The following is a 15,847-nucleotide window of genomic DNA, read 5'->3' as shown; positions in this document are numbered from 1 at the left end:
AAAGGTAGTTTCCAACCCAAATTATTCTATGAACTTAATATTTAAATTAATTATTCAACTATTTGTCATTGACTGAAGCATTACATTCTCCCTAGTCAAAGCATAACTTCAATGAATTGTCATTAGAGCAACTCCTTCCCCTTGTAGATTTCCCAGGGAATTAGACATCCTAGTTTTGAGCTGCTGAGCATGTTCCCAAGCACAGACTTTCTACAACAGTTTTAATAGTACCTACAAATCAGACACACATTTTCAATCAAGATAGCACTGCAAAAAATATTCTTGCTTCAATACAATTAATATTTCCCAAAACTTCCAGAACAATTATTTTGGAAATGAGCATTTGTAAACATTCTAATTACAGACACAATCACTTGTTGAAAGTGTGAGCAAAGAACCAGCTGAAATTAGTCAGATCAAAAAACAGTATCTGTAAAACCCTGTCTGTGAACTCTGTCCCAAGTTGAAAGGATACTTTCTGAAGAAAGAGTTTAAACCCCAATTGTTACTGTTTTTCAGCTGCCTCATTATTTAACATAATTCAGTGACCAATGAGTATGAAAGAATTTATAAATCCCCACAGATTTTAGACAAAAAGTATCTCAATTTTCTGGCACTAGCCAACTATCACTTCTGCTCCAAAGACAGCAGTTACATTTCACAGAAACATTGTTGCTTTTAGGATATCTTATTATGATGGGATAATGGGGTATGAAAATGCTTCAAATTAATATGATTAATTAAATGTTGGGAAAAATTTTGTTTTATCTGGTGTACTACAATACATTTACAGAAACATTTCCTTTCCCTGAGGAAGAAAAAGTTTAAAGCAATTGTTTTAACAGAACTCTTAGGAGTACCCTTTTACTGCATTTAGATTTAAAGACTTCTCATCTTCCATAAATATTTCATGGGGAATTTTTAAAAGAAAACATGCCATTAGTTTACCAGCCTTCAACTGTACAAGCAATTACTGAAGTTATTACTGGAGTTATTACCCACTACACCTAAAACACATGAGGACAAACAACAAAGTATTTTTCTTGGAACTACAAGCTAATCATTCTATCCATTACAAATACATAAAAAATAAGAAATATTAAAGGAATTCAAAATTTCTCCATATGTATTATTCATTTTTGATATAGCTGTTATTTCATTGAGATTACTATAAATGGCTACATGAAGTGATGGCCTGCATGAGCAACTCCTTGACAGATATGATAAACTAGATTTACATGTTTTATGTTCCTATAACATAAATTCCTTGGATATTTTAACTATACAAAGCAGGAAAATTCTTTCAAAAGCATAGATGCACAGAACTGCAGCTCCCCCAACAGCATGTTATAACACAGGCAGTACATATAGAAAATAGCTTTAATAGAGGGCCTGTTATTACTATGGCAACCACAGCAACTGGTTTTCAAAATGAATAATAGCTCTGTTAGGCACTTCATTAGTTGTTGGTTTTTTTTTTAATCAAACACTGCCCTTAATCTCACTGGAACAAAGAATTATTTTGAATGCTGCAGAAACAGGAAATAAAGTCCAATCCACCTTTGTAAATAGAGGATAAGATCCTTTTCAGAGCCCTTGCTTGAAAAGAGTAGGAAAGTACATCTTGTCTGCTACTTCACATAAAAAGTCAGATGCAGAAGCAGAAGACGTTGGTGCTACAAGGTACAAGAAAGCAAGCCATTAGGAAAGCTAAGGCAAAAAGATTATGGAAACTGCTAATACCTGCAATATGTGAAGCCAGTGATCGAAATGATAAGTAATGGAGAACAACTGTGGCAATAGATGTTGTTTTTTATCATTCTCCCAAAACATCCAATTTCTGTGAATCATCAACTGTTTCTATTTTTACATTGATGCCATTGAAGCAGTTTCTAACTTTTCACGTACAACTAAGGGAGAAGCTTTTAAACCCTATCCTGAATGTTAAAAAAAAAAAAAAAGGCAGCTCTTAGTGATTTAATTATGAGTCTTTACTCCAGTGCTTGTACTGGAAGTATTATTTTAGTTTAGATTTACATCAGGTTCTATTATATCAAATTCTTGTATAAGCCTAGCCCTTAACCTCTAATTCAGGTAAGTTTTTCTCAGTTAACTGCAAACATACATTACATCCAGAGTAGTTGTCCATTGTGGCTAAAATACACGTGAGAGCACACCTAACCAATAATCTGCATCAGGGAGGCAGCATACCACAGACATACACAGTGAAATTTGCCCCACTGAGTTTATCTTCCCAGACAAGTTTTATGTACATCTTCCAGTTCTGAGCATGCTGCTAATGAAGTAACAATGACTTATGCTCCTACTTTATTAACAGCGAAAGAGATGCTGGCAAGAAAACCTAAAGGATTAATTATACTTCCTTGAGCCTTCATAGACAGACTTACAAGCTGTATGTGCCACTCATTACAACATGTACATTGCTAATCTCGATGTTCAAAAGCTTCAGGACAGAGAGCATGTTCAGAGTTCTCAGTAGTCTTGTTGGTGACATTCCTGGGAAGTCCCTCTCCTGCCACAAAGCCTCCAGGACATCACAGGAAGAGGCAAAGCTGCTCCCCCAGTCTGCAACTTCAAGAGAACACTGAACCTCTCACCCATTTATTCTACTGGATAATACAGATTTCACAAAGTGTAAGTTCAGCTTTCATGATGATATCAGGTAAGGAAGGGAGATGGCACACCAGAAACAAACAAACAGCCATACAAATGCAAAAGCTACAACAACATTCATCATATAAGTACCTCTCTCCCAGTTCATCCACACTAAAATATCCCTCTTCACTGTATTGTTCACATGGCTAAGACTCAGACTGATTTTGAACACCTGATCACAAATGAGTACAATGATCTCCTAAAAATTCTGCTACAATTTTAACGGACACAAAGAAAACCCTTTTAATTAATCAATCTTCCAATTGCAAGTAGAATGCTAACTCCTTTTTTTTTTTGATGATGAGTCAGTCGTAATTACCAATGCAACTCTGTGTGTACACAGGAATTTGAATGATAATTCAGTGATTTTTTAACAGTAACCTCTTCACACCAGCTGAACTTAAAGGTCCCACTGTAACGCTCTACATCCAAATCCACTTGGAAAAAGACATAGTACAGAATTCTACTGTTCGTTAATGGAGTTAATGGGAGTTTTAAGGACTGTACTAAGACCATACTTCTTGAGCAGGTTTTAACCTGGAAGGTTCTCTGTGGACATCCTCACAAAAAGAAACTGCTTATTCTCTAAGCTATTTTAATACTAACAAAAATCACATAAATCTTCGATACATAGGCAAGAAGTCCAGAACCACAGAACTAGGCTCATCTGTGTAGTTCACAATGCCTATTATCCATTTATTAATTTGAGTCATACTTGAATACCAAAACTCTTGACCAAAAAAGAGGAAAGCTTCAAGTTACAGCCTCCTTTTTCAGAACTGAGAAAAGGGAAGGATTATCTTGTTTTTTTAATAGGAGCTACAGCTGTTCAGTCTTACTCTTTTTTTTTTTTTTTCTCAATAAAAATTTAATTCAATGAAAGGTGGTGTTTGGAACACATAACAGTAAGGAGTCTTTGCTCAAGTCAGAATGACCAAATCCTTGTTAAAGATAACAATACTAATCTACAATTAAACTACAGTACTTCTGTAAGGCCTTTGATGCAGTCCCCCACAACATCCTTGCCACTAAAACTGGAGAGATTTGTTTGAGGGATGGGCTGTTAGATACAGACATTCAGTCAGCTTCTTATCCAGAGAGTTCCAGTCAATAGCTCAACTCCAAGTGGAAAACAGTAATGAGTGGTGTCCCACCAAGGTCTGCACTGGGGCCAAAACCATTTAGTTTCTTCCTGGATGACACTGACAGAGGGATTCAGTGCACACACAAAAAGCTGGCAGATGACACCAAGCTGTGACACCGGGGATCTGCTGGAAGAAGCACACCCCATCCAGAAGGACTTGGACGGGTTTAAGAGGTGGGCCCAGGAAAACCCTTGAAGCTCAACAAGAGCAAGTGAAAGATCCTGCACCCAGACTGGAGCAATCACTAGAATCAGCACAGGTCTGGAACTACTATGTCAATCTAGGATCTTAACTAAATAAGAGAAACATATCCTGAAGAAACAAACTACGCAAAATCTTCTCAAAATTGTTTCAAGAAACTATTATCATCTAATTACAATGAAAAATCGTAAGTTAATACATTTATATTGAAATATTCCACTAGAGCAGTAATCAGAATAAATGCTTACTATTAAATGAAAATACAAGTTATGAGACTAAAACACAGAAAACAGGAAGACAAAATACCAATCCTGCAAAAAGGAACTAAAAAAGGAATAAATAATGAATATTTAGCATTCATTTCTTTCAGGAGACTCTGAATTAATAAATAAGAAAGTCTACAGGTAGAATACTGCCCTTTTTATTAATTGTTTTTATTAGCTAAAAAGGAAAGCACATTTTGTAGACAAAAAGCTAACTAGAACAGAACAAGAATCAGAGAGAACACCTTTTGGTGATGATAATTTGAAAAGACATATGATTAATGGCACGTCACACGAAGCAGCAGTAGGACACATGTTAACTTTATACTATATATCAACAAACTGAAAGAAGAATAGGCACTCACATGATCAACTACAAGTAATTCACAGCTGCAGGGGGCACTAAAATTCTAAATGACATGGATGTACTAGGAGCATAAAGATAAATCACTGTGTAGCTTAGTGCAGATAAATTAATGAAGCTGGGAACAAAATTAATCAAGTTCATTTCAATTAATGCATTTTGTAAAGTTATTGAAACTTTTCAATAGCACCAGTTTGGCAAGAAATTTTACAGGACATAACAGACTGCTGTAACAGAATACTAGATTTGTGAGCCATAAGTGAAAGAAAAGGTAATTACTGTGTTAGATCAGGTTTGATATAAATCTAGAATGGATGTGACCATGAATAGAAAAATCATGCTTGTCAAGTTGCTGCAACAATGCAGAAGACCATTGTGATGGGAAAACAAGACATCTAACACGTCTTCTTCCTGAACTTAATTTCTAGAGAGCCACTCTTGAATTCTTTTATTACAATACACAGAGACAATCAGCTATTGTTATGAGATAATCTGAGATTACAGCATTTTTAAATCCTGTAAAGTTACACAATTAGTTTTTACCACTTAATCAAAAGTTCAGCTATTCTTAACACGTTCTGTAAGACTTCACAACATTATCCACTATATCCATAGCAAAGACTAGCTAAGAGACAGCACCCAACTCAGCAGCTTGTAGTACCCTCTGAAAAGGTTTTCTTTTTTGAGATTTGGTCAGAAGAAGGGAGAAATAGATGAGGTTTTTTTAAAAGTACAGTGAGAAATGCTCCTGAGTGTGTACAGCAGCTAGAGTGAATTTAAGACGGGAATACTTGACAATTTTCATGGGTGCTTTTACAGGGCCTTCTATTATTTTTATCAAGGTAGCATGCTAAAACTTTATTATTTTATTCAGCTTGGGATTTGTCATGATTAAATAGAAAAAAGAGTCACCCTAATATGCAAAACAATTTTAAAACTGAAGAAATTCATTGGCTTGACCCTGAAATGATACATGTGTTATGTTGCATAACAGTAGCATTACAATGGTATGAAGCTTTATTAAATCAACACAGCATACCAAGCTTACCATTGGTTGTTGTTTTACTTAAATAAACATGTTTCTCACATCCAATTACATACTCATTAGCCATACATGTGTAAAAAAGCAGAAAAATAGTTGATTTGAAGATAAAGAAGGAATTAAGGAAATGCTTTAATCAGCTAACTTTTAAATCTATATTAAAAACCCATCATACATCTGCTGTGCTGAAGTTGCAAGTATGCAATAACTTGGTTTGTTGCTATGTCCGATTTTATCAACATTGCTTACACTGTGTTTGCACAGTGAACAATTCCCTAAAGCATTTTACAAGATGACTGAAAAACAGAAGTTTATTAAAAAAAACTAAACTTTAACTGGAAACCTGATAGACATAGCAGTATTGTTCCTCTAATATGTACGAAGTGGTCTGTGAAGGAAAGAAAAATTTCTTTTCAGAAATACTCCCCCTACACTGCTTTGTTAAAGTTCTGTTCCCTCCTCTTAAAGCAAGCAACTGTTTGCAAAAGATTCTACTAGCCCATCTTCACTCAGTAACACAAGGTCCATTACAAGGAAAGACAAGACCTGAAATTAAGTAAGTCTACAGCAAACTGACTGCAAGTCAAGCATAAACACAGGCTGATTGCACAGAACTACTGTGAATTATTCCTGCTGAATAACCTGGCATGCAGACTGGGAGTGGGAAGCCATGCAGACAAACAGACTCTACAGTCTACTCTGCAGGTGTCTCCTGAACTCAGCTATCCTACCAACAGCCCCACTCTGCTTCCTGAACCTGCACCCAAGCACCTCACTATGATCGAATGGACAGGGGTCAGTCCTCAAGTCCCCATCCAACCAAAATAGGCTCCTTCCACCAGCCCACATTTCTTGCACTTACTACCTATTTCCACAAGTTCAAAGTGTCCAGTCTGTGGACCAAACCCAACTCCAAAATCTTTTAGTGGTTTGCAATGATTAAATAATCTTTACTTACAAATTTATAAACATAATCCATCTTTTTAAAAGTTTTCTTGTGAAAGAACACACTCTTTTCACACCTCTAGTTGGCGTCCAAGACTAAAATTGCATTTTACACTATATTTTTAGGATAATGATTATTCAAGTGTGACTGAAAGGATTTCAGGTCATTTGTAATACTTTGTATTCATAGTCAATGTTGATTTCTCCCCTTATGATGAGAGAATATGTGCGTGACATGGCTACAGTTCCACAAAATAACACACTTTTATTTTGCCTTGAAAGGACTTGTTACATAATCTATTTCAACAACGTGCAAAACTACACCAAGGAAAAAAACCACAATAGAAATACTTTATTTCTGTTACTTCTACTTCCAAACAAAACCAAGCCTAATACTTAAAGAAATGACAATAAATATTTACAAAAATGTCTCCATGTCTTACTAATTTAGTTCATTGTGTCAAACAAAGCCCAAACTATTTGTGGCCCTAACACAAAACAGACCCACACATACCACATCAATATACACATACATACACAGACAGAATAAGCCATCTGCAACAGAATAGCCACCTGTCCCTATATCACACACCACAGATTTTAGCTTGGAGATTATTGCCTAGTCTCTACCTTAGTACATTTCCAGTATTGTTCTGAAGAAAAACAGGAGGGAAGGAAAAAAAAAAAAAAAAAAAAAACAAAAAAAACAAACACACACAAAAACCACCCCAATAACAAATTTTAAAAAACCACCACACACAACCTGCAACACTTTCCCAGGCTACTGCTGTCATTATAAAGCAAGAATACTTTTTAAACATTGTAGCACAGAGCTAAACCAAACATCTTTCAAAAATACGTACATTAAAAATGCATATAGACACGCACACACCAGATTCTGATGAACTGCGCATATGACAATAAGCATATACACATTTGTGTGTGTATGTATGTATGTGTACACACACTTTCCCTAACATGTACCAACAATGCAGTCCAAGCGCTACTATCACATACAATCTACTTCTAAGAGCTTCATGATCATCAAGAGTTTGCATGTCATCAATAACAAGTTTATTTCTTTTACTAAAAAAAAATCATTTATTACCTGTAGATGATATATGTGCTATTGGACATATTCCAGACACAAAAGTCAAAATATTTGCATCAAAAAAATCAAGATTGAGCATAAAATTCTATTCACACAACTTCAAACTGCACTTATCAGTTCGCACAGCAAGAAAAAGACAAGCTTCCTATAAACAGATGTAGAAAATAAATTATTTAGTGGCTTGTACAAGAAATAATATTGAGAGCTTACTAGATATTTTTCACACTTTAATATCAAGGAAACATACTCAAATTTCACTTTTCTAGATATATTTCAGTATGAGATTCATAAAGTTCAATAGCAAGAAAAAAAAAAAGAAAAGAAAATAGTTGGTTTAAATAGCATTGACTAAGTTCACCACACGCAGGGTGACTGCACTCCTAATAATAGTAGAAAATTTCTTCAAAATTATTTTCCGTTAATCTATAAATCTTATTTACTGGTAAAGTATTCCCAACTAATTACACAGCAAAAGTCAAATGCATAGGTTAAAACTGAACTCTGTCTTTCCTCTGATTTTGCAGCCTTATGTAACAAAGATTTCTACCAACACAACATTCTTAAGCTATGAGTTTTCATGTCAGTCACAATCACAAAGGTCATAACACCTGTTAGACCAAAGGGCTAAAAAGCAATATTTGATTATCATTTTCAAGTTCATGCAAAATATGTTTTAACACCTCCCTTTATTCAAAGTTGCATTTCATAAGAATGTCCTATAACTCACTGAAATGCTCAATCTCATGCAGTTATTATAGTTTCCATAATTGTACTTTCCCAGCATCAATCTCACAATAAGACACAGCATAGAAAAAGAAAAAAGCCACAGCTTGGACTGCATTATATTGAAGAAGCCCCATGATAATGATCAGGCAGGAGAGCATCAATCCAAGAACTGCAAACAATTTCTACTTCTTTCTGCAAGTTTCCTGGAGATATCTTTCAGAATGGTCTACATCAAAGATGTTTTCTTTATTCATTATTTTGCCCTCAACTCCTTATCACCAAGTTCTCCAAATGCAGTGCACTAATTCTGCTTCAGATTTTCACTTGGGATACAAAGCCATTCGATTCTGTGATACCCTCTGAGCACTTGCATTGACTATTCAGCAGCTAAAATCCAGTATACAAAGGAAGCAGTCAAGTTATCTGACAATACATTTGTTTTCCCATTGACTTGTTGTCAGCATTCAGAGATGAGACACAGCCCTACTGTATCAGCCTGGGAACATGAAGAAGGCTCACTGAGTAGACCAGCAGTAATACTCACATGCCTCATCGTTTTCACTCCTATTTATTTCCAAGCATGAAAATCACACTTATACACCAAGCTGTTCCATTATCAGGCATTAACAATAAACACAGCTAATTATACTTTGGGGTTTTTTCTACAGAGATTAGTCTACTAGGAAGAAAATGTGAGAAAGAACAAGAAGCCATCAAACACCCTACATATTAGTAGGACACATGCAAGTAACTTATTAAAAGCAGGAGTACTACAAGCCTTCAATTTTATTCTTCCTCTTGCAAGATCAATTTTCAATGTTGAAAGGATTAGATTCTCACCAAACCATATGGCAGGACAGTACATCAAACAGGAAAATTCTACAGTTTAAGAATAATTTAGATATAATCCACAGTTCCTATGAGAAACACTCACCAAGATCTGTATTTGGGCCAGCAAGTAGCTGCTTAAATTTGTCTAATCGAGATGCTTCTCTCTCACTTAATGCAGGAGTAACTGAGGTGTTGTAGTCTGCCATCCCACTTGTCAAGGGAGGTATGGAAGTTTGTGGAAGTGACTGTGATCTCTGCATAGAAGAATTTTCACTAGCATTATCTGAAGGGAAAAAGAAAGAAGTATAGCAGTTAGCCTCAGCTACTGAGAAGACTGCTATTCAGTTGAATTTAATTTGTAAATTTAAAATAGAATTCTGTTTTTGAAAAAATGCAAACTCAAGTATAGCAGAAGTTTGGACTTCAAATTACTTGGATTTAGCAGAAGGAACATTTCTCTTTGATGCAGAATTCCACAATTAAAATACATCAGAGATCATATTAATAGCAAGGTTCATGGATTTCTAGAATCTGTTAGAATCATGAATTTCTAGAATCTGAATAGAAGATGTTTTCATACCTAACGAACTCGATGTATGACCTTCACTGACTGATTTAACAAGCCTATTATCACCACATGCAACTGAAGTCAGATGTGCAAATTCTTCTTGTTTTTCTTCCTGTAGATGTTCTTCCTGAAATTTATGCTGCTCTTGTAGCTTGCTGTGATTCTGAATTACTTTGTGAGCTGTTTCCATGACCACTTCTGTATTCAAGTTTTCAGCAGCTATTGCTAAGAGTTCATCATCATCATCTCCAAGATCCCAAGCATCACTTGTGTTACTTTCAAATTCTTGGAAGGTGCTGACTTTCTTCAATTTTACTGGAGTTGTAGGCGGCTTTGAACCTGGTTTTATCAAGCTGTTCAAAAACAAATAAACAAAATTTACAAAACTAGTAAGGAAGCAAAACAGTGAGTAGGACAAAACCACAAAAGTTCATAGTTGACACTACACAGGTAGCAAATATTTATCTCTCTCCACTCAGGTTGACACTACATCCACTCATGGTATGGTACAGATGAAGAAATCTGAGAACAAGGGCTGTAAAAACTGACACTTTGTTGCTTTGAATAGAAGCTGAACAAATCTTTCCTTCCCTTTACTTAAGAAAACAAAACAAAACAAAAACGAAAAAAAAAAAAAAAAAAAAAAAAAAAAAAAAAAAAAAAAAGACCAACCCCAAAGTCACATGAACAGATTGCTACTAGAATAGCTTATAAAATAGCCAGGGCACACTGCACTGCTCTTGCTTCATCCACTTCTGTAGATTTCAGCCCTTTCAGCACAGAAGCTGCAATCAAGTCATGGTCTACTCCTAAGCCATCACAAGCAATCACACAACACAATCACTGTCATAAACAAACCAAGTCTCACCTTAAGACTCATTAAATCTATCATTCCTTCCCATCCAGGCATGCCAGCAAGGATTTCCTTCAGAACTTTGCCCTTCTCAGAGGAAAGATATTTCTTCTAGTTACCAGTCTGAGTGGACCCTGACCATCTCCCAACCCTTTGCCCCTCTGTCAACACACAGGATGAGATATGAACCAAGTATTCCTCTCCAGCCTGGCATTTGTTCTCACTTACAGGAATGAAGAGCAACCACATCACCCTTCAGAAGAGAGCTAAATAAGGTACAAAGTTGAGAGGGTTTCCTAGTCTGCTCCCAAAAAATAAAGAAGTTACTGCCATTAATTTAATTGTGCTTTCACAGAATGAGTAAGATGGGAAGGGATCACAGATGGTCATCTGGCCCAAACTCCCTGCTCCAGCAGGGTCATCTTGCACAGAATTGCATCAGGATGGTTCTTGAGTTCATTTCTGCTCTCTTTGTCTCTCCACCTGGGCTAGTTTTTCTTTTTTCTATTAAGATAAGGCAGGCAGAACTGCAAATCAGAAAAAGTTCTTACCCAGTTCTCATATAATATCAGTTAAAATGTTTCTGTTATGTCTTACAGGGAGTATCTTCCCAAACAGGTGCTACAATACTTACACTTCCACCTGACTTGTCATCACTGTCTAAAACAGCACAGTCCTTCTCTAGTTCTGTCACTACAAGCAAGAAACTTCCAGGTTTTGTTACTGGGTTCTATACCTCCATATTATGAGCCAATTAATCTCATTTCTTTTAATTCTCCCCTTAGTTTCACATATTTCAACTCTGTCCAACCCTACATCATCTGAAAATTAACTAGAATGTTTACTTCTTGTACTATCTGAAACCAGTCCTTGAAAAAAAATCTAGTAGAAGCATGAGGTCCTCCCAACCAAATACTTGTCTTTATAACACTATTTTTTTTTTTACTTTACCACAATTTTCCATGTATGAGGCATCAAAAATAAAAAATAACAGTTGGCAATCTGTGTTAGTTATCTGAAGGAGCTGATTTGTTCCTGCAAATATGGTAACCATCAGGAAGCCACAAAAGAGAAGTCAGAACAAAAGAGAAGTCATGACGATGACAAAAATTGAAAAAGGAAGATTAAGAATAAACTTTATAGCCAACAGGAGAAAAAATAAAGAGAAGACAGAGGAGACACAAAATATTTGGAATATTTAAATATCATGTTAACTTACGTTCCGTGCAATAATGGATCAAAAGGTGGATGCTGAGCTCCATACACATGTTGAATGCTAAAGGAAAAGAAAGAGACTTATCACAAATATAATAAATAATTGGAGAGTTTCTGTGTATTAAATAGTCAATAATAAACAGAACTGAAGTATTCGAACTGTTCTGTTTCAAAACCTAAAAATAATGAAGTTGCAACTGAAGTGCACACTAAGAAGTAATTTAATAAAAATCATAGATTTGCTAAAGGGGAACTCTTTGTGAGACCTAAGCTAAGGCCATCTTATTTTCCTAACCAGGAATTAAAATAAAAAATAAGTTAGATTCTGCAGTAAGAATCTACAAAAATTCTCTTCTCAGATTTATCATTTCTTCATCTCTTACAAAAAATTTAAAAAAGAAATATCTATAAAGATTTAATCTCCTGTGTACCCTTGTCATCTAAAATCCAACCAGAAAATTTTTAACCATTACTAAAGTACAAGGATGACAAAGCTACAGAAAAATGAAGAAGGTGACAGGTTAGAGAACAAAAGCCATAGGAGTATTAAAAGAACGCTTTGAAACAAGCTCCCAAAGACAGACTTATTCACTAGCCTCTAACATTACAAAATAGCATGTTATTGTGTGAAAACAAAACTCTCTACAAACTAGAAGTTCATTACCTCCCAGTTATTGGGTATAACACTACTTTGTAAGTAAAAAAATGCCACAGAAGACACATCAAGACTTACATGTGGCCTCATAATAGAAATTATTACTACAGAACTGTCTAATTGTAAGAGAAATCAGTCATATGCGACATTAACATCTATCCAAACCTGTAATAAAAATCACAAAGAACAAGCATGCCCTCCTGACATACCAAAAACAATCTCCAGACCATAAATAAGTCCTACCTCAGTAAACCTGAGACAGAAACAAGCCAAATAGACTGCAGTCAAAACAGATTTTAAGAAAGGCTTAGATTCTCACAACAGGTACAGCATTTACACCAGTGAAATTAGCCCTAGTGGTGACTGAAAATGGTGGTTTATCAAAACTCTTAATCATTTTTATGCGATTCCATGAAAATAAATTCTCCACCAGCCTTTCCACAGAACCATACACCACCATCCTCTCCACAGGCACGTTTCCCGCTCGGTGCTCACATGAGGGTCAGGTGTTACTGTCCATTTCCACACACATATAATGAGCCTTTTCCTTACACCATCCTCTAAATAACTGCAATGAAAAATCCACTCAAACAGAAAGCAACAACAATCCTCTCCATGCCATGAAAAAAATAAATCAAAATCAAAAGCACGTTCTCCACAGTGCCCTTGTTTTTCCCCAAGCCTGCAGTAGCCTGCAAATTAACTGCAACTATATATAGACCCTGCGCAAGGGAGGAAGCGTTTACCCTAAGAGATTCAACAAGTTACAAAGAAAACATTGGAAGAAGGACAACAGATTGACTGAAAAAGTTAGTTTGTAACTAAAGAAACAAAGCCACTCCCAGATAGTGCTTATGGGAAACTGAAAATGTAAGAGGGCAAATGATGAGCAGGACTATGTTGCTGAATTCACGTAAAGGACATAAAATATAGAGTTACTGTTCTCTGAGAACCACAAGTACACATCATTCTTACAGAAAGAATATAGAAAACTGTACTGTGAGAACAATTTAGGGATAAGACCAGAGAATGTTATTGTTAAATAATAATCTGAACATGCATTCCCAGCTTGAGGCAACAGCCAAAAGGCTTTACGTGACTTCGGGGATCTACTCCCTAGGAAAATGTTATGGGAGAATGTGCTTGTAGTTCTTTGCACTACACAACGTCTTCTCTGCTGCTCACACTTGAGGAACAAAGTTGAGAAACCGACAAAATTCTGAAATATGTAGCAGAAACTAAAACATGTCTCTATGCCTAGAAAATCCAGTTTCCTGCAAAGTATTTCAAAAATGTCATAACTTACATCAAGTTTCAAAACATCCTAACTTGGCACTGCTGAGAGCTACAAACACAGTCTCCTACTCACGATTTCCCGGCGAATACATTCCGAAGATCACGTTAACTCCTTTAACCACGATGTCAGGCTGGGAACGCACATTCAGGGTATTACCTAACAACCTTTCTGACGTAACTTATAACCAACGCTAACTGACCACCAGCGATCTCCACCAGACCACTGGAGGTGCCCGGCACTGGAAGGCTCCGAACACTGAGCTATCAAGGCACCCGGGTCACGGCCGGACTCGGTCCCTGCAGCGGAGACTCACAGGACCCGCCAGGTCCCGGCCGGCTAGCCGGCGTTGGGTCCACAGCGAAGGCGGACGGGCAGAGCCGCCCTCCCTGGCCCGGCACCGTGCGGGGGCCCGCGACACCGACCTCCAGCAGCTCCTCTCACCTGCCCGGCACCTTCGCGCCGCTCCGCTTCCAGAACTGCTTCCTGCCCCCGTCGCTCGCCATGGCGGCGTCACCTCATCCCCGTCCGCGCTGGCGGCCCCGGCCCGTTCCCTCAGACTTCACTCCCCGCCATTCCCTTCCACAGAAGCGCCACTGAGCGCCGCCATCGTGGGACAGGAAAACAACCCCGCGCCTTATTCGCCCCCGAAGGGGCCCGGAAGTTTGAGCCAACCAGAAGTGAGATTGCTGCCGGGTGGCTCCGCTCGGGCCAATGGCAGCGAGGGGCCGCGACGGTGGGCGGGGAGGCCTCGATGTGGCGGCCCCGGCCCGGCCCCGGCCCGGCCCCGTCACGGGCGTTCCCGCGAGTGTTCCCCGTGCGAGGTATTCCTGGAACTCAGGGATCGCTCCGCGTCTCTCCGAGTGTGACGTTCTCAGTCTTTAATCCTTTTTGATTGAACCGTACAGAGCAATTCCTCAGAGTACTCCTTAGAAGTGCAAAACTCACCTTGTAAATGGAGGGAGACGTTAACTGACGATCAGCGGCCATCGGTTTATAACAAAATCCATCACATTTTTTCTACTTTATCTTTTTACAGTTATTTCCAGTTATCACCGTAGTTAGTGGGGATGGGGAGCGGGGAGTGGGGGAATTCAAGCTGCCTTTGTTTGAAAGTTCTCCAATCATTGTGCCCACTTCCTTTATGGCTTTGAGATGGCACAAGACTGAGGGGTTTTATTTGTATCTAGATTTCCCAGCAATTCTGATCCAAGGATACATCACTTCTGCCCCCCCAAAAAATATGATTTTATGTTATTCTTTGCAGTATGGCTCCTGCGAAAACAGTGCTGAGTTACAGGATTTTTTGCTGCATCTCAATGCAATTTAGCATATAGTTTAACATGTCAACGATTGTGCAGGGAACATTCTGCCATAATGAAGCCAAAAATCTGGCATATAGTACAAGACCTGATCTGAAAGGTGTCGTTTCAATGCCTTTCATAGATATATGTGCTGTAGGAAGTATCAGTTTATCCATATGTGCCCTTTAAATAAGATTCATCTTACAGATTCTGGACCTTGAGTATCATCAGCATTAATGGAATACACAAGAAAAATAAATGTAATATTATCTGTGTCTATTAGCTAAAGTGAAATGAAGCCTGCAAAGTCATGACTGGAATTTTGCGTGGTCGTAACTAGATAAATTTAAATTACACTTGTTGCTGCTAGAATACAAAAATGAGATATTTCACTTGTGACAGTCAAAAAAGTGATAAATCCATAAAACATACATTCTATCATTACCATTAATATGGATGTTAAAATTGTGTTTCAGCTGTTTTTATTTGTTCATTGTTGATATTTATCAAAGGGAAACATAGATTCAGCCTAGATGCCCCAAGACATCTGTCATCCTTGTGACAGTTGACCTGAATCCTGAAGTGACACCATTTGATTTTTGTGTCAGTCTGGCACAGCCATGTGGAGCTTCTGGTTCATTTTAGCAGTGGAGG

General features: G+C 37.4%; 1 protein-coding gene across 1 annotated transcript in view; it reads right to left on the bottom strand.

Moving 5' to 3' along the window:
* Positions 1 to 14,523, bottom strand: part of TBC1D22A (TBC1 domain family member 22A) — a 142,770-nt gene extending 128,247 nt beyond the window's left edge. Inside the window, exons 1-4 of the mRNA XM_066182937.1 lie at positions 14,334 to 14,523; positions 11,945 to 12,001; positions 9,885 to 10,225; positions 9,408 to 9,587 (exon numbers count right to left, since the gene is read on the bottom strand). Coding sequence (XP_066039034.1) covers positions 9,408 to 9,587; positions 9,885 to 10,225; positions 11,945 to 12,001; positions 14,334 to 14,395 — 640 coding nt within the window. The 5' untranslated portion in view covers positions 14,396 to 14,523. The remainder of the gene's footprint in view (positions 1 to 9,407; positions 9,588 to 9,884; positions 10,226 to 11,944; positions 12,002 to 14,333) is intronic.
* Positions 14,524 to 15,847: the final 1,324 nt, after the last annotated feature.

This window comes from Chamaea fasciata, unplaced genomic scaffold, assembly GCF_029207755.1.
Source record: "Chamaea fasciata isolate MVZ Bird 193981 ecotype frontalis unplaced genomic scaffold, bChaFas1.0.hap1 SCAF_5, whole genome shotgun sequence".
In the NCBI taxonomy this organism is placed as follows: Eukaryota; Metazoa; Chordata; class Aves; order Passeriformes; family Sylviidae; genus Chamaea; species Chamaea fasciata.
The sequence above is the reverse complement of the archived record's forward strand: the minus strand, read 5'-3'. Positions and strand labels throughout refer to the sequence as shown.